This window comes from Lithobates pipiens, unplaced genomic scaffold (genome assembly GCF_037356315.1).
Source record: "Lithobates pipiens isolate NorthernLeopardFrog02 unplaced genomic scaffold, aLitPip1_a1.2 Scaffold_13, whole genome shotgun sequence".
NCBI classification, from domain to species: domain Eukaryota; kingdom Metazoa; phylum Chordata; class Amphibia; order Anura; family Ranidae; genus Lithobates; species Lithobates pipiens.
Window position 1 is genome coordinate 32,862,519 of NW_027507718.1, and position 20,469 is coordinate 32,882,987.

The 20,469-nt window shown below is 42.2% G+C and overlaps 1 protein-coding gene across 4 annotated transcripts in view; it reads right to left on the reverse strand.

Moving 5' to 3' along the window:
• Window positions 1-4,927: 4,927 nt before the first annotated feature.
• The window catches only part of TJP2 (tight junction protein 2), a 165,186-nt gene continuing 149,644 nt past the window's right edge, over window positions 4,928-20,469 (reverse strand). For all 4 annotated transcript variants that reach the window (XM_077474973.1, XM_077474970.1, XM_077474972.1 and 1 more), the window contains 2 exons: window positions 9,941-10,026; window positions 4,928-6,458 (listed from right to left, as the gene is read on the reverse strand). In XM_077474973.1, coding sequence (XP_077331099.1) covers window positions 6,299-6,458; window positions 9,941-10,026 — 246 coding nt within the window. In that variant the 3' untranslated portion in view covers window positions 4,928-6,298. The remainder of the gene's footprint in view (window positions 6,459-9,940; window positions 10,027-20,469) is intronic.

The following is a 20,469-nucleotide window of genomic DNA, read 5'->3' on the forward strand; positions in this document are numbered from 1 at the left end:
TCAACCAATACGTATAATAACCCAATACTCACGACAACACAGCCAGATGAAGGAGATTCTTATCCAATACTGGCCATTACTTTTGGCCGATCAAACCATTCAAAAATACATAAAACCATACCCTCAACTCACTTATCGAAGATCTCAATCCATGAAAGATAGGCTGGTTACCAGCCATTTCGATTCTAGGCAACTCACCAAACCTAAACGCAGGGGTACTTATTCCTGTGGCTGTTGCGATGTATATCGGTTTATCTCTAATTCCCCGAACATTTCTCTACCAAATGGCTCTTGTCATACCATTAAACACAACGTATCATGTAAAACGACAGGGGTAGTCTACTTTGCAAACTGCTCCTGTGGCTGTTTCTACATTGGAAAAACTAAACGTCCATTCTTTAAACGCATTAGAGACCACATGCTGCCACTTTTCAAACGCTTATGTACTACAGCTTTAAATAGACACGTAGGCTATGTTCACAATTTTGACCCTAATGTGGTGCAATTTTCGGCCCTGGAACATGTACTCCCTCATGTTCGGGGTGGCGAAATTGACACTCGCCTCTTACAACTCGAAACCAAGTGGATATACACTTTGGATGCAACTAGGCACCCAGGGTTGAATGAATATATAACATTTAAACATTTTCTATAACCTATATTGAACATGCCTGAATCTTGCTATGTTTGCAACCAACCCTCCCTCTTTATAGACTGCTGTCTGGCCCTTCAAAGGTCCTTTCCCCTCCCCGTCCTTCCCCCTTCCCTTTCCCCAATAAAACCTTCTCCTTTACCATCTTTATTATTATTTATATTCAATTTTATTTTAATTTTTTTTCTTTTTCTATCTCATTTGAAAAAGAATGTGTTTCATAACAAATTTATATAGCACTTGACTTGTGGATTCTACTTACATCTGTTGTGTTTAATATGATGTCAACACAATGAACCGACTGTTTCTCTTCTTTTCTGTAATGATATTTATATCTTTGTTTGAGTCATAGCCTAAATCATAGTTATTGTAATTATCTGTGAATGTTTGTATGTCTAGCTTACCCCATGACTTCAACATGCCATTGTATATTGATATCATCTTTCTGTATACCGTTATTGTATAAAAATGTTTTTTATCTCTGTCAGGATTACTGTACTGATCATGGAAATATGAGGCAGCCCATATTTTTCTTCCCCCTTCTTTATTTCCTTCTTCCTTTTTTCTTTATTAAACTTAAGAAAATTAATTTTTATATATATTACATCCCTTTTCTGTTGTTAATACATTCCTCTATTAGGTACCGTATTACCCCTTGTCCTTTCCCCTCACATATCCAGCAACATGGATGTGAGTCCTTCGGGGGCATACTGATCTCACCGCTCTTAGTGTCTGTATGAACACCCGGGTCTGGCTGTGTGGAAGCCGGACCCGCAATCGTGTAGACTGTAGCGTTACCAGCAAGTCTCTGCCTTTGGACATCGTTAGTATCCCTGCTGTTACACAGCTCACAACTCCTTACTGTGGCGTCTGTCAGCCCAGTGGATATCTATGACGGCGTTGTGGTCACCGTGGAAATGGAACCCCACCGCTGAGCATTTTGGGTCTTGTAGGCTTCACCACACTTAACGCACATGCGCAGTACTACCCCCCTGTCCGCTCTCACTCGGCGCATATGCGATGACGCTGATTGAGTGGGGGATAAATAAGACGCCCACACTGCAAGCCTATGCTGGCTCTGCAAGGAAGCTGCTATTTTGTTACTGGACGAATCAAGGTTAGTGAAGGGATTCAGCGTGGATTGATCCACACCATCCATGCCTTCTCCCCATTTTTGAGGCAATTTAGCTTCTGATTAATGTTATATCTTTGCTTGTTAGGATTTGTTCAGCTTGATACAGCGCTATGCGGCATACCTTACCCCTTGACAAATTTTCTAGCTGCACAGTGTATAACACTGACCCCATCAGGTGTATCTGTACCCTCAACTCTCATTGGGACCGGGTAAGCCCTTTTGTATTTCATCAATAATATAAAGCATAATGCTATATTTATACCAAGATATAGGCAATGACCCAGTCTTGGTTTATAATTTTTTTTTTTTTTTTTTGGGACCCTGCTTCAATTGATACATTTAGGTTGGTTCACACCACCATTTCTACGGGACTTCCTGTTCTCCATACTGGCACCTGTTTCCACCTATAAAATCCACTAGAGCATTCTAATCAAGGGCAGGTAATTAAAGATATTGGATTCTGAAAATATCCTGTCTTTTTCATATATTCCTGTTCCTTTTGCCCCATAGTGGGCTTTGTTTTCGGATCCTTATTAGGACTAGTGGGTAATTGTCCACCTTATCTATCCCCTGCAGTCACTTATCGGTGATACCTATGATCGGTCTACACCTACATTAAGAAGGCTCCCCCAGTTGACTGCTGTGGTAGGGTATAGGCCAAGGGTAGGTACCTTTTATGAATTTACTTATGTTTTTTCTCTCTTTTTATTCTTTTTTACAAATTGAAGCCCGTGGTACAATTGGGGGGCGTTGGCTGCATCATACTTCCATATTCATTTTTACAGTTTTGCTCTGTTGTTTCTGTTTATAGCGTGTCCTGTCAAAACCTTTTGGTATTGAATATTGGCTCCCCTGAAGAAGCCTTTGTTAAGGCGAAACATGTTAGGACATTTCTGAACTAGCCATATACTACCTCAACCAAAATGACTGACTTGACATGGATATTCATTTATGAATGATCAATGTGGTTTGTGTGTCACCTTGATTATCCTGTGTTTTTAAGTGTATTTAATAAACAAAATATTCTTTTTAGTTTATAATTGTTATATTATTCCTTTCTCTTTTCATCTTTTATCTCGTAATTGGGGTTTGTATTCTATTTAGACAGAAAAATTAGAACAAACAAAAATATATATATTTTTTTTCTTGTTTTCCTTTATTTGATATGATAAAGTATTTGGCACCGCAATAATCCCCCTTTCTCTCTCTTCTTCAATTTTTTATATGTATTGCAATATGTGTGAACTAAAGATCCCAGTTTTCCATTGCATAGTTTGCTGGAAAGGGTGTATAGCGGTCCATTCAGAATTTGATCTGCTTGCATTGGTCCACTGTATTTTATCAAGTCCACAGTCAGCGCAGCCCTCTACCAGGAAATTCTAGAACACTTCTGCTTCTCCTCTGCAGACCAGCTTTATAGAGATGCAAATTTCATTTTCCAGTAGGACTTGGCACCTGCCCACACTGCCAAAAGTACCAACCCCTGATTTAACGATCATGGTATCACTGTGCTTGATTGGCCAGCAAACTCACCTGACCTAAACCCCATAGAGAATCTGTGGGGTATTTTCAAGAGGAAAGACACCAGACCCAACATTGCAGACAAGCTGAAGGCTGCTACCAAAGCAACCTGGGCTTCCATAACACCTCAGCAGTGCCACAGGCTGATGGCCTCCATGCCACACCGCATTCATCCAGTAATGCATGCAAAAGGAGCACTAACCAAGTACTGAGTGCATACTATACTGTACATGGACATACTTTTCAGTAAGCCAACATTTCTGTAATATTTTTTTTTTATTGGTCTTATGTAATATTCTAATTTTCTAAGATACAGAATTTGGGGTTTTCACTAGGTGTAAGCCATAATTATCAAAAATTAAAAGAAAGAAATGCTTGAAATATATCACTCAGTGTGTAATGAATCTATATAGTATATGAATTTCACTTTTTGAATTGAATTACTGAAATCCATTAACTTTTTGATGATATTCAAATTTTTTGAGTTGTACCTGTATATAAAATATAGGTCTTATCAAAAAAAGTGGAAATATACTTTAACGAAAGCCCCCTGTATGTTTATTGCAGTTGACCTGTAAGAAATAAGCTCAAATTGGTCAAAAGTGGACAAGCCCAAAAATTACTATTAGTATATGATTTTGTGCAGTCCTTGAGAGAAAAAGTCATATAAACTCTAGCATCCTTCCTGGCAAGATCTTCTTTTATTGATGCGGTTAATCATATAAATGTTATATGCACAGTGCCATGTAAGGCATTATGTGGAGAAGTTGGAAGGGTGGCAGAGATTTCATAAATGTCTGTTTGACCTTCTAGTGATAACATGCAGAAAAGGAGATTTCAACAGAAAAAAAAAACATATTTTCTTCTACAGTACACATGGCTCAAAGAGGGTTTTTGGTGTTTGCAAATGAAGACAGACTTGCGGTTCATTTCAACAATATATAGCGCAAAAATATAATATGTCAACTTAAAGGAAATTGAAAAATGACACAAAAACTGTCTGTGATGATACATAGAGCACGTCAAGCAGAAAAAAAAATATTTTACATTAAGGCCCCTTTCACACTGAGGCAGTTTTCAAGTACTTTAGCGCTAGAAATAGCCTCTGAAAACTGCCTCCCATTCATCTGCATGAGTGCTTTCACACTCGGGCGGTTTGAGACGTTAGAAAAAGTCCTGCAAGCAGCATCTTTGGGTTGGGTTTGGAGCCCTGTAAAAAGCGCTTCAAAAATGCCCCTGGCCATTGAAATAAATGGGCAGCGATTCAAAAACCCCACAAAACAGGTGGTTTTTTAAATTTTTCTCAAAAAAATACCAGGTTGCGTCTAAAAAGCACTGCTATAAACACAGCAAAAATGACCGTCGCTTTAGCGTGAAAGGGGTTTCAGAGTCGCCATTTGAGAGAATTAGCTCATAGGGTCCAGAAAATAGTGAATTTTCACTATGAAGCAAATCTACTTGTGCGCTAGTTTTATTTTATACTTTCAAGTATTTGCAGCACAAAGCTCTAATGCTTGCTTATTTTTTTCAGCCATGCAATTTTCATTAGTGAATTGAGCCATGCCTCTGTTGTTTTGTCTCAATTATTGTATACTATAGTTATGAATAAATATAAAACATACAATTTAATCAGTTTATTAATGGCAATAAGAAAACATTTTTTGTTAACAGTCTTCAAGTTTACAAGCTTAATTTGTAACAGTCTCATTGACTGGACAGTTTCATTGACATTTACAAGCTGAATGATTGAAAACAGAACATAATGCTAAGAAGCAGCCATGACATTTACATTGCTTTGCTATAATGCAAGGCATGTTGTAAGACATTTCTGCAAAAGGCACTTCCAAAACAAACATTTGGAATGTTGTTTTTAATGTATAATTCTGTGTATAATCCTTGGCAGCCCACGGCTGTATGTCTGTGTATATATATATATATATATATATATATATATATATATATATATATATATATATATATATATATATATATATATATATATGACAAACCAAGATGCAAGGGGGCCGAGAACACCCTGGTTTGGTTTTTGATTCTGCATCCCCAACATCTTACACGACTCCTCATCCTGCAGTAGCAGGGGGAACACGTCTGCTCGCAGATGAAAGATGAAAAATAAATGTAAGAGCAAACAGACAGCAAAGCAAGGCTCATTCAGAATAGCTAAAGTTTAGCTGGGCCGGATTATAAACATCTGAGCCTCAAGAAATAACCAACACATTTGTTGAGTTAGCAGTAACAGTAAGACAAAAAAGTTTTGCCAGGTGCCAGAAATGATGCATCAAATCTGAGCCTTATTGCCCATTGCATTCCAGTTAAAATTTTCCCTTTCTGATATTTTCCACTACAAACCTGAATCTTAGAGGTTGCTTAACATACACAGATCTTATTATAGATGCACTAAAATTGAGCAATGTGTGTTATTTCTTAGGGACCCCAACTGCTAATGTGTATTATCAGAGATTCCAAAAATCTCGAGGCACTAAAACACAGTAAAATGAAGGGCATATCAGAATATTTTGAAAAATGTATTCTTGTATGCCCTTTGGGGTCTCAGCCCAGAGGCTGCATACCCCATGCTCCTATGGAATGAGGGCTGTTGACATGAAAATTATGCCAGAAGACAGTCCTAACTGTAATGAAGAGGTGTGTCGCTAGTGAAAATTATACAAAACAAGTTATCACAAAAAAAAAAAAAAAAAGACAAACCATTCCAGTAGGAACCCTCCCTTTCATATTTACATAATACCCAACGTACCTACTATAGTTAGTTGCACTTTTCCAGTTTGGTATAAGAATATATTCAAATGCCAGCTATGTGTTAAAAAATTAGAATTATGGGTCAAACAGTGCAAATGAGTTAACACATGAGCAGGATGCAGCTACAGTAGATTTGAGAAGTCTATTTTTTTTTTATATACTTAAATTTATAACCCATACATATACTAATATTCTGTCTTTTGTGCAGCAATTCAGAGCTCGGTGTCCCTGTATTTATTTGAATAAAATCCACGTTTTGATTGGTCAGCCAACTGTCGACGATAGTCCTCTTCTTCGTCATCACTCCCATAGCTTCTCCTATTGTCGGTGTATGACCAGCCTGGTGGTCTTTGAGGCTCTGGATGCCTGGAACTTGAAATTTAGAAAAAGTCAGATTTAAACATCTTTAAAGCGAACAGTCACAATCAGTAAAATACCCCAAAGACTGCTGTAAATCTACACGAATGATCAGGCACCAAACAGTATGGTTTCTAACACTGATGTTTCAGCTGTGACATTGCAAAAGAGTTGATCACAGTATAAGCTATAACTTGTAAAAATGCATTTTTCTTTTTTCCATATTTTGTCTATTTGTTACCACCAGTGTATTTATTTAACCACTTGACCTCCAGAAGATGAATTGTACTCAAAACAAAGTTTTATATACATTTTTTTTTTTTACACAAATAGAGCTTTCGTTTGGTGGTATTTAATCACCACTGGGATTTTTATTTTTGCAAAACAAACGAAAAAAAAAAAAAAGATCAAAAATTTTGAAAAGAAAACCCCTAAAAAGTGTTTTAATAAAATCTAGCAAACATGTTTAGCTCTGATCGCTGTATAAATGTCAACGGTCCCAAAAAAAGTGTCTGATCTGTCTGCCGTAATATCGCAGTCCTGCTAAGAATCGCAGATCACCACCATTACTAGTTAAAAAAAAAAAACGCTATAACTTTTTTGCAAACCAATCAATATACGCATATTGCAATTTTTTTTTACCAAAAATATGTAGAAGAATATAGATCGAGCTAAATTTAGGAATACGTTTTTTTTAATATATTTTTTGGGGGGATATTTTAGCAAAAAGTTAAAAATATTGCTTTTTTTTTTTTTTATTTGTCGCTCTTTTTTTGTGTATAGTGCAAAAAATAAAAACCGCAGAAGTGATCAAAATACCACCAAAAGAAATCTCTATTTGTGGGGGAAAAAAAAAAAGGACGTCAACTTTGTTTGGTTACAGCATTGCACGATGGTGCAATTGTCAGTTAAAGCAACGCAGTGCTGTATTGCAAAAATGGCCCAGTCATTAAGGGGGCAAATCCTTCCGGGGCTGAAGTGGTTAACGGCTCTCTTCTCTCTCATGCTGTCAGCATGAGGAAAAAAAAAAAAAAGAGTGCCGATAACCGGGTTCTATTTCTATCTGTGATCACCACTGAATGGCCCTTTACCTCAATCTGTAATCAGCAGTGTCCTCCGGACAGTGTGATCACAGGATGCACTGCCCATGTCCCGCAGCAGATGCAATTACGGGAGGCTGTCATATAAAGGCCTCCCAGAACTAGCCGTCCACACTGCAGCCATTATTTGGCAAGTAGATAACTAAAAAATTGCACACTTGTGCGATGCTGTACCCAAATAAAATATATGTCCCTTTTTTTCACAAATAAAGCCTTCTTTTGGTGGTATTTGATCACCTCTGCGGTTTAAATTTTTTGCACTATAAGCAAAAAGACAATTTTGAAAAACACAAAAAAAAAAAAAACTTTACTTTTGGCTATAAATTATATCCAATAAAAATAAATAAATAAATACATCAAATTTCTTATAAAATTTAGGCCAATATGTATTCTGCTACATATTTTTGGTAAAAAAAAAATCCCAATAAGCGTATATTGATTGGTTTACGCAAAAGTTAGTGTCGACAGACTATGGGATTTTTTTTTTTACTTGTAATGCCGGCGATCAGCGACTTATAGGGGGACTGCAAATTTGCAGCACACATTTGGACACCAACGCTTTTGACACTTTTTGGGGACCAGTGACACTAATACAGTGATCAGTACTTAAAAAAAAAATGCATGGTTACTGTACGAATGGCACTGGCTGGGAAGGGAATAACATCAGGAAAGATCAAAGGGGTAACTGTGTGCCTAGCCAGTGTTTTACTACACTGTGGGAGGTGCTTTTCCAAGGGAAGACATGGATCCTAGTCCCTGCTTTGCAAAGAGACAGGATCCATGCATTCCCTCCTGTCAGAATGGCAATCTGCCTTGTTTACATAGGCAGACCACCATTTTGTCTGTCTGCAGGATGATTAATCACAGCGAGAGTGAGCTGCCGTTAGTGTGCATTCACGCCAGTTACCTGGAAGTGCAGGATTATTATATATATATATATATATACACGCACGCACGCACGCACGCACACACACACACACACACACACACACACACACACACACACACACACACACACACACACACACACACACACGCGCGATTCAGCTGCCACCCTTTAGCAGCAAAAGGCCTGCTATAGGGTTGTCAGCATGTGGTTAAAGAGAGCGTACCCAATACAAACCTTATTTTTCTTTAAAAAAAGAATCAGTTTGAGACCTGACATCATACAGAATCTATTGATAGTGCAGTTGACCTCCTTCTGACCAGCGTTTCAGCTGCTTCAAGCTCAAATGCAGGTCAGAAGGAGATCATCTGCTTTGCTAAAAGCTTGTATGGTAATGCAAAATCCATTTGAAGCAAACAAAAGTTCACTGCACATGGGATACAAAATTTTATCTGGGTATCTATGGCTTTAAAGACCTCTAGTCCTGGGTTAAAGTGATTGTAAGGGTGCGATAAAAATAAATAAAAAACACACAAAACAAACATATCCTACTTGCCTCCACTGTGCAGCCCGTTTTGCAGAGTGGCCCCCGAACCTGCTCTTCTGGGGTCCCCCAGCAGATCTCGCGGCTCCTTCCCACATCAGATAACCCCCTGGGAGAAGCGCTCTCCCGGAGGATTAACTTGTGGGCGCCCCCTCTCGCGTCCAGCATTCGGCATCCATAGAGGCCAAATGCAGGACTTGGCCCTGCTCCCCCGGCGCCCACATCATTGGATTTGATTGACAGCAGCTGTGCTTCTATAAATCTAAGAGCCGAGATTCCCCGGGCAGAGAGACAGCGTGTCCCCGTGGGTGGGCCGATCACTGCAAGGTGATTTTCACCTTAATGCATAGGATTCATTAAGGTGAAAAAACACATAGGGTTACAACCCATTTGTGTAGCGATAAGCCCTTTATAACCATGTGTATTGCATCAGTTGCTTGCTTGAAAAGTCCTGCATTCTTTCATTAATGGCATCTTCCCATGACACCTCTTGCTGCATCAGGAACACCTTGGGAAACTAAGGGTCACATTTAATATGCATTTTCGTAGTGAAAAAGAGTACCTAAGGAAGAAGGCTAACAGCTGTAACAAGTAAGCAGGCTGGTAGTTCAGTTACTTCAGACTTTGCTGGCTGCAAGTTTGATATGCAGGCAGTGAAACAAGAATAATGCTGAGACACCAAAACCTGTTCCTATAAACCACGCTAGCAAAGGAAGCTCCCATTAGAGGCTTCTTAGTTCTAACCAAATCGATCTATACTTGCATGTGTGTATGTAACTCTCAAAAAGGACTGACATGAAAGGTTAACGTTACCTGCAAATAATGTAATAATAATTGTAAATGTAAAAGTGCTGTATAATATGTAGGTGTTTAATGCAGTTCATTAGAGTAAAAAAAATAAAAATAAAAGTAAAAAAAACTTTACATAAGCAGGTATAAAAAAGAAATAATATGAGCATTACCATACCTTACTGCCTGGGGTCGATTCTGGTCATTTTTCTGTGGCTTTATAGGTACTGCATAAATGTCAGGAAGCTTTTGTGCCAGCTCCAACTTTAAATGAGAACAGGAAAAAAATGTAAAATTGAACAAAAAACAGAAAGTGGTTGGAAATATTACAGAGGCTAAAAAATACTTTAAAGTGACGAATAAACAGAAATACTGCATAGAACAGAGAATACATAACTGAACAGAAGGCTAATCATAATTAATATCAAAGTTAAAGCGCAACAATTAAATAGAAAATTAAATTAAAAACCCTAAAAAAATAATTTACTGTTTGCTATGGGTAACATCTGCTTTTTGAGACGGCTCTGCCTCCCGGTAGCTGACACCATCTACGAAACCACATGAATGGGAGGATCAGCAATAGCTAAACTGCCAAATGGGTAACACACTGTTGTTATGAAACTGCGGTTTTTGAGGGAGTACATTGGGACTTTAAAAAGGAGACTCTGTCCTCTGAAACACATTGTCATAGCAATAGTGTGTCACCTATTTGTCAGTGACAACAACCCTAAACATTCAGCCACAGCTACAATGGAATGGTTTCGATCAAAGCACATTTGAGTGTTAGAATGGTCCAGTCAAAGTCCAGACCTAAATCCAATTGCAAATCTGTGGCAAGAATTGAAAATTGCTGTTCACAGACGCTCTCCATCCAAGCTGACAGAGCTTGAGCTATTTTGCAAAGAAGAATGGGTAAAAATGTCACTCTCTAGATGTGCAAAACTGGTAGTGCAAAACTGCAAAAATACCCAAAAAGACTTGCAATTGCAGTAAAAGGTGGTTCTTCAAAGTATTGACTCAGGGGAGCTGAATACAATGCACGCCACACTTTTCACATATTTGTAAAATATTTTGAATATCCCAATAAAATACATTTACATTTTTGGTTGCAACATGACAAAATGTGGAAAAGTTCAAGGGGTATCAATACTTTTTTTAAGGCACTATACATACCTACAATTGTAAGAGCAATTTTACTTGTGTTTTATAGGGATGGCCGAACTGTTCGCCCGGCGGTTGGTTTGCTGCGAATTTTGGCTGTTCGCGGTCTGCCCGATCGGCGGACTATTGCCACTGTTCGCCCAGTGGACTTACGTGTTTACTGTGTAAAAGAACTTTGACCTATGATGACACATCCATCATGTGGTACAGGACAGCCAATTGAGACATTACAGCATATGCACACTTGGACATTCCCCCTAACTTATAAATAGACCCGATCCGGCGGCCATTTTACATTCTTTCCTATGTCACTATAGGGAGAGGTTGCTGTGTGGAGTAGGGAGAGACTGCAGTGACCCAAATCGCTAGCTATTAGGTCCACAAAAGTTCTTTTAAGGACTGGTATGGTATAGGTGTAGTTCAGGATATAGGTTTGAGGCACTGCTATTCAAGTCATTGTTGCTGCAGATTGTCTTTTGTCAGGGCTGAGAGAGAGACAGATAGGACGCTGTGTGTTGCAGAGAGGGACAGTCAGTTTAATCATTAGCTGTTACTATTAGGTCCACAAAAGTCCTTTTCAGGACTGGTATGGTGTAGTAGTACAGGATAGAGTTTTGAGTGCTATTCAAGTTATTGTTGCAGCAGCCTGTGTTTTGTCAGTTTAAATAGGGACAGGCAGGAAGCTGTGTGTGGCAGTGAGGAAAGTCAGTTTAATCAGTAGCTGTTACTATTAGGTCCACAAAGGTCCTTTTCAGGACTGGTATGGTAATAGGCTTGTACATGTATAATATTCTTTCTTCCAAATATAGAAAGAATATTATACTTGACTGCTGCCCTTCTGCTGCAGTAATCCTTTATGAGTATAGGGACTGAGGTACAGTCTGCTAATCACAACCTACTAGTTCCACAAAGGTCCTTCTAAGGACTGGTAAGATATAGCGTACTAGAGTATATAGGGTTGAGTGAGGTACAGTCTGCTAATCCTTAAGGACTGGTATAGGTCCACAATATATACAGTGGTGGGAAAAAGTGTTTGCCCCCTTCCTCATTTCCTGTTCCTTTGCATGTTTGTCACACTTAAGTGTTTCGGAACATCAAACCAATTTAAACAATAGTCAAGGACAACACAAGTAAACACAAAATGCAATTTGTAAATGAAGGTGTTTATTATTAAAGGTGAAAAAAAATCCAAACCATCATGGCCCTGTGTGAAAAAGTGATTGCCCCCTAAACCTAACAACTGGTTGGGCCACCCTTAGCAGCAACAACTGCAACCAAGCGTTTGCGATAACGTGCAATGAGGCTTTTACAGCGTCCTGGAGGAATTTTGGCACACTCATCTTTGCAGAATTGTCCTAATTCAGTTACATTAGAGGGTTTTCGAGCATGAACGGCCTTTTTAAGGTCATACCACAACATCTCAATAGGATTCAGGTCAGGACTTTGGCTAGGCCACTCCAAAGTCTTAATTTTGTTTTTCTTCAGCCATTCGGTGGTAGACTTGCTGGTGTGTTTAGGATCATTGTCCTGTTGCAGAACCCAAGTTCGTTTCAGCTTGAGTACACGAACAGATGGTCGGACATTCTCCTTCAGGATCTCTTGGTAGACAGCAGAATTCATAGTTCCTTTTATCACGGCAAGTCTTCCAGGTCCTGAAGCAGCAAAACAGCCCCAGACCATCACACTACCACCACCATATTTTACTGTTGGTATAATGTTCTTTTTATGAAATGCAGTGTTCCTTCTACGCCAGATATACTTGGACACACACCTTCCAAAGAGTTCCACTTTTGTCTCATCGGTCCACAGAATGTTGTCTCAAAAGTCTTGGGGATCATCAAGATGTGTTGTGGAGAAATTGAGACGAGCTTTGATGTTCTTTTTGCTCAGCAGTGGTTTTCTCCTTGGAACTCTGCCATGCAGGCCATTTTTGCCCAGTCTTTTCCTGATGGTGGAGGCATGAACGCTGACCTTAACTGAGGCAAGTGAGGCCTGCAGTTCCTTGGACGTTGTTGTGGGGTCTTTTGTGACCTCTTGGATGAGTCGTCGCTGCGCTCTTGGGGTAATTTTGGGCGGCCGGCCACTCCTGGGAAGGTTCACCACTGTTCCATGTCTTCGCCATTTGTGGATAATGGCTCTCACTGTGGTTCGCTGGATTCCCAAAGCTTTGGAAATGGCTTTATAACCCTTTCCAGACTGATAGATCTCAATTACTTTCTTTCTCAATTGTTCCTGAATTTCTTTGGGTCTTGGCATGATGTGTAGCTTTTAAGGATCTTCTGGTGGACCTTACTGTGTCAAGCAGCTCCTATTTAAGTGATGCCTTGATTGTGAACAGGTGTGGCAATAATCAGGCCTGGGTGTGGCTAGAGAAATTGAACTCAGGTGTGGACAACCACAGTTATAGTATGTTTTAACAAGGGGGGCAATCACTTTTTCACACAGGGCCATGATGGTTTGGATTTTTTTTCACCTTTAATAATAAACACCTTCATTTACAAATTGCATTTTGTGTTTACTTGTGTTGTCCTTGACTATTGTTTAAATTGGTTTGATGTTCCGAAACACTTAAGTGTGACAAACATGCAAAGGAACAGGAAATGAGGAAGGGGGCAAACACTTTTTCACACCACTGTAGGGTTGAGGTGCACTACTGCTGACTGCTGCCCTATTCTGCAGCAGTCCTTTATCAGTATAGGGACTGAGGTACAGTTTGCTAATCACAACCTACTAGTTCCACAAAGGTCCTTCTAAGGACTGGTAAGGTATAGCGTAGTACAGTATATAGGGTTGAGTGAGGTACAGTCTGCTAATCACAACCTACTAGTTCCACAAAGGTCCTTCTAAGGACTGGTAAGGGTGTACTATTTGGTGTGCAGTATATAGTTGTGTAATACACGTATAAAATACTTGCACATATAGAAAGCATAGTATACTGCATTTCCACTGTGCAGCATTGTGACTGCTGAGCCGTTCTGCAGTGATACTACAAAGAGTGACAAATGCAATCCAAAAAAAAAGTATTGTAACTGGTGTGATAGACCAGTGGCCCCCAAAAACAACAGATTGAAGTGGGGTGTTATATACCTTCTTCCACATACATACTGCACGTCTCTAGAGAGTTGTCACAGGGTAATTTAAAAAATGACAGGCAGAGGAAGAGGCAGGCCCTTCCGCAGGGGTGGTAGGGGTAGGGCAGGAGCAACAGGCTTGAGCCAAAGTGGGAAATTGCAGAAGGTGCGTGCGATTACGTCAAAGGAAGCACCAGAATTGGTTGAGTGGCTCACTCAGCCTTACTCTTCTACACCCTCCTCATCCTCTCGATCTGCACCCTCTTCTTCACTCTCTGCTATGTGCACCCCCAAAGACACTACCACCAACAACACCACCACCACCACATACCTTCCGCTTGAGTCACAGGAATTATTTTCCGATCCATATCAAGACATTTCTGATGCGCAGCCACTCTTGGCATTGGATCAGGAAGAGGAGGTAGCAACAACCGCCACTCAGCAGTCTGACGACAGTACCCAGATCAGCCCAAGGAGGAGGTTGGTCCCCGGTGTTGCTGCCTACTCCGAGATCTCTACTTATAGCGGTGGGGAAGGTGACGTCGATGATGACGTGTCTAGTGATGTCACGTGGGTGCCCGCAAGAGAGGAAGAGGAGGGGAGTTCAGAGGGAGATATGGACCATCAGATAGGGAGGAGAAGCAGGAATAACTTAAATTGCACAGGAGGGACAAAGCAGACTGCTAATGTATCAGGAGCGAGTCATCGACCATGTACGGTCACATCTGGCGCTCCCAGGATGCCGGCATATGGCTCCGCAGTGTGGGCTTTTTTTAACGTGTCCGCTGCTGACAATAGTGTTGCCATCTGCAATCTTTGCAGTCAACGCATTAGTCGCAGTAAGCCCAAACACTCACCTAGAGACGATTGCCTTAAGAAGGCACATGAGCTGCCATCACCGAGCCCAGTGGGAGCAACGGAACACACAAAGCCACACTCCAGGCTCTCACCGTCCAGCCTCGTCTTCTACTTCTCCTCTCTCCTCACAATTGTCCTCCACTCCACCTTCCATCACGCCAAGCTCACGTTTTTCTGCAAAAAGGCAGGCTTCCGTGGGCCTAATGTTCGAGCGTAAAAAAATTATGACGCTGGATAACCCTCTTGCCCAACGGTTGACGGCTGGCTTGTCAGAACTGATAGCCCGCCAACTACTGCCATATAAACTGGTGGACTCGGAGGCCTTTCGAAAATTTGTGGCCATTGGAACACCACAATGGAAGGAAGTATTTCTCACAGAAGGGCATCCCAGAGCTATATGGCCATGTTCAGCGGCAAGTGAATGCATCTCTGGCACACAGTGTCGGTGCCAAGATACATCTGACCAAAGACACGTGGTCTAGCAAACACGGGCAGGGTAGGTATATAACTTTTACTGCCCACTGGGTGAACCTTCTGACGGCCGTCAAGCATGTAACCCGTGGCACCCATGTAGATTTGGTTTTACCGCCACGGATTGCATGCAGGCCTGGCTCTTCTTCTCCTCCTCCTCCTACTCCATCCTCCTCCCTCTCCTCCTCGGCTGACTCCTCCTTTTTCGCTGCTAGCATCTCTTCCGCTGCGCCGCCCAAGCTCCCCAGAACCTATTCGACATGCCAGGTGAGACGTTGCCATGCCGTGCTGCGTCTGTTGTGCCTGGAAGCCAAGAGCCACACTGGCCCAGCACTCCTTTCAGCTTTGCATTCACAGGCAGATCAGTGGCTAACACCGCTCAATTTGACAGTTGGTAAAGTGGTGTGTGACAATGGTGCCAATCTGCTTAGCGCATTGAAACAGGGCAAAATTACGCACGTGCCATGCATGGCACACGTCTTAAACTTGGTCGTGCAGCGATTCGTTGTCAAATACCCTGGGGTCCAGGACATCTTGCAGCAGGCAAGGAAAATCTCGGCCCATTTCAGAAGATTTTACACGGCCATGGCTCGCCTTGCTGACATTCAACGGCGACGCAATCTGCCGGTCAGACGTCTTATTTGCGATTGCCCGACGCGATGGAACTCAACCTTCTATATGCTTGATAGGCTGCTCCAGCAGAAACGTGCAGTTAACGTCTACCTGTATGAACTCTGCGGCAGAACAGGTTCTGGGGAGCTGGGTTGTTTTTTCACTACGCCAGTGGCTGCTCATGCGCGACGCATGCAGACTTCTGCGGCCATTTGAGGTCAGTCGCAGCCATGGCGCCATCAGTGACATGGTACCTTATGCCTTCTTTATGGAGCGTGCATTGCGTTGTGTCATTGATCAAGCTGTGGAGGAGCAGGAGTGGGAAGATGAGGAAGTCGCAATGCTGTATGAATTCCCAGGGGGGGGGGCTACTCTATCTGAGACAAGTGAACAACAGGAGTCTGAAGAGGAGTCAGAGGAGGATGGTGCCGGGGCGGATGAGGAGGAGCAAGAAGAGCATGCTTTAAACCTTTCTGGGATCCCTGTTGTGCGTGGATGGGGAGAGGAGAATAAAGAGAACGACATTATCCTGGATGATGAGCAGGAGCCAGGCCACCACGCCGCTTCCACTTTAGTGCAAATGGGGGCCTTCATGCTCCAGTGTTTTAACAGGCACCCCCGTATAAAAAGCATAAGGGTCAAGGACCAGTACTGGGTGGCAACGTACTTAGACCCCCAGTACAAACACAAAAAATGGTGGAAATGTTACCGCCGTCACAGAGGGCTGTCAGAATGGAGCACTTCCAGGCCTTGCTTCGAGAAATGCTGCATTCTGCTTTTGCGTGCGCTGGCAGAGGAGCAATTCCCACTCCCAGAGTAGGAGTTGCGGGTACCAATCCAACAGCGCCTGCAAGAAGAGGCCGGTTTAAAGATAGGCAAGAGAGTAGTGGTGCGCAGTACTAGCTTTAAAGGTTTAAAGATGTGTTGGTGACTTCTGATATGAGGTCATTCTTTAAGCCGACCCATCGACAGGTGTCATCCGGATCCAGCATCAGGGAACGCCTAGACCGTCAGGTGTCCGACTACATCGGGTTAATGGCCGATGTGGACGCTCTGAGGAGTGATGAACCCCTGGACTACTGGGTGGGCAGGCTTGACCTCTGGCCAGAGCTTACCCAATTTGTAATCGAACTGTTGGCTTGCCCCTCGTCCAGTGTCCTGTCCGAAAGGACGCTCAGCGCAGCAGGGGGGATCGTGACCGATAACACTGTCGTGAGCTAGGCGAGTACGCTTAACTACCTCACATTTCTAAAAATGAATGAGGCATGGATCTCGGAGGAATTCAACACATGTGACCAGTAGACCATGTATATGTCTAGAAACAATTTTTTTAATCGAGCACACAGACCGTCTTTCTTCATTTGGCTCACTTCCTTGTACTAAAAAAGCACACCGTACTATATGCCCGTACCCTCCTGTTTGAAGAGGTTGAGCGGTGTCATATTTCTCCTGGGGCTGCTTATTATGAGGGGCTCCCACCATCCCTGTGCTGTGCTGACTTCCTCCTGGGGCTGCTTATTATGAGGGGCTCCCACCATCCCTGTGCTATGCTAATTATGAAGGGGCTCCCACCATCCCTGTGCTATGCCGACTTCCTCCTGGGGCTGTACCTCTGCTGTGCATATTATGAGGGGCTCCCACCATCCTTGTGCTATGCTCATTATAAGGGGGGTCCCACCATCCCTGTGCTATGCTGACTTACTCTTGGGGCTGCTTACGGTGCAGGTATCAGTGCTGTATATCACGGTGCTGGTGTCAGTGCTTTATGTCACGCTGCTGATGTCAGTGCTCTCTATCACGGTGCTGGTGTCAGATCACTCTATCACGGTGCAGGTGTCATTGCTGTATGTCACGACGCTGCTGGTGATAATCTCCTGCATCCTCTTCTTTGCCTACCCTGACCTTCCCTCTCCTCCATTGCCTTCATGCGCTCCACAGTCCTGAATTGTCAGAATTTCACATATAAAAAAAGAATGCTTGTAGTTGTCGATCCCAGATTCACCTCATACATGTGTTATGTCATTGGCCATGTGGTGGGACTATGTGTGCACAGCTAGTAATTATTTTGTGGCTGCAAATTTGACCTGTAGGTTTGTAAAGTTCGCCTCCCATTGAAGTCAATGGGGCCCGCCGCGAACGTTAGGGTTCGCGAACTATCGGCCGTGTTCGCGGGCCGCGTAACGTCCCGTTGGAAGTTCGTCCATCACTAGTGTTTTATCCATCCAAGAAAGGTTACTGCACTAGGAGCCTGTGCACTCTCTTCCTTTTGTGTCTTTTGCAGTTTTTGGTGTCCCGCTGGTTCTAAGAGCAGCAAGGCTTCCCTGGATTTAGTTTTCGAACTAACTGTTACAATTTTCTGAGCTGTGGACTTTGAACTGGTTATGCGGGTAAACCTTGGTGATAGCGCATGCTACTAGCATTTTGTGTCTGCACTTATTACATGACTGAGATAGAGCTAGAAATCAGCTGCAGAGACCAGTGTTAAAATAAGGTCTTGCTCAGGTACAAAGAAAAGCATTGTTACCCTGACCAGTTTGAGTGTTTTGCAACCCACTGTCAGAGCGAGGGTTTGAGTTTTTGCTGCTGTTCTCTTTGAGCCTGGTTTCCGCCATTGCTACCAGTAAGTGAATTCTCCCATGGGTTGCAGAAATGAGGCAATCGTATCCATTGAAAGGGTCCACCATCCTGTAGCGAAGTCCTCATAGCAAGATAGCAGGAGGAAGTGCCAGAGTGTTTTAAAAAGGACTATGGGCATAAGTGGTGGCAACAGTGCAACCTGTGGTATGATCATCCTGGTCATCCACCTGAGATTAAGCTCTGAATGGTTGAATATTTAACATCAGGTTTAAAAGTTTAAATACTTAATAGTTGATAAAGTCAAACTACTATAAGTAGTGTAGATATTAAAGTGTCGCTAAACCAAGAACCCTGCACTTACTATATCTGGTCTCCCATAGTACATGGAAACGCAATAGGTTTAGTAAATATAAAGTGCTAAATACCTTTTCATCAGCAGTTAGCGCAGCCTTGTGACTTCTATTGGTGTCTAGTTAAAGCTTGTAGGAGGAGTTTTAATTCTGCTCTGACTGTCCTATAAGGCTTGCAGACCCTCTGTCTGTACAGTGATGGGCCCTGCGGTGATCTCATGCATTTTCCCAAGAAAAAAAAAAAAAAAAACACTCTAGCAATACACACCAAACTGAGCATGTGCAGCTTGTCGAAGAAAAAGAAAATTGGTCGCACACCATGGAAGGAAGAACTTCTGTAGAATAGTTACTTTATTGTCAAGGTGCCAGGGGACTTAGACATGATGTTACAGGAACATTGGTAGACCGGTTTCACACAAATAACTTGTGCTTGTTCACAACGTTGTCAACAATCACGAGTGATCCATGTGAAACAGGTCTACCAATGTTCCTGTAATGTCCTGTCCATGTCCTTTGGCACTTTGACAATAAAGTAACTATTCAACAGAAGTTCTTCCTTATATGGTGTGCAACCAGTTTTCTTTTTCTTTAATTACTATTGACAGTGGTGAGACAGGGTCAGCACCCATGAGGAAATTTTTATCTACAGCCTGAATGGCATTACACTGATGGGTGCAGCTTTTATCAGACTCACAAGGCTTGATGGGGCTGATAAATGTAAGTATGCCTCAAAAGAGGACATCTGTATGCTATCAATGACCTTGCAGACACAGACATATTTGTATAGATTATGATGCTGGCACAGGAGCCTTCGAGGGACTTGAGGGTCCATTTATAGAAGATGCGTGGCTTAATTTCCATAACAGATGCATATGATCGCATAATGAATAAGGTTCACTCGCAGAACTCTGCTGCAAACACAAATACTTCCTGAAGCACACTTCACTTGAAAAGAACTCCACTGTTTATACCATCTATCAAATCAGACCACACACACACTGTAAGCCCTTGTACACACGGTCGGACATTCCGCGGAAAATGTCCGATCGGACCATGTTGTCGGATAATCCGACTGTGTGTGGGCTCCATCGGACTGTTTCCGTCGGAATATCCGACGGACAAAGTTTTAGAGCTGGGCTATAAAACTTTCCGACAACATGATCCGATCGGACATACTCCGATCATGTGTAGAGAATTCCGATCGGACAAAGTGCCACGCATGCTCAGATCAAATTCCTAGACCAAAGCTATTGGCTACTAGCCTGAACATAGTCCCGTAATAACGAAATAACGTCATCACGTTACGTACGATTGGATTTTCCGACAACTTTGTCCGACCGTGTATTTGCAACACAAGTTTCGGACAAAATCCGATTGATTTTGTTGTCGGAATGTCTGACCGTGTGTACAAGGGCTAACACCCAGAAAATTTCACCGTTAGACTAATGTAGACATAGGATTACCCCCCCTCCATGGCTAATGCCACATGGAAGATAAAGGAAAATAGACTGTTGAGCGTTCCTCTGGGAGACTTCTCCGTTTGTTTTATTGCTTCTGAGGAACATTCCCCCATCGCACTGCACACAGAGGCACAGACTCCTTAATTC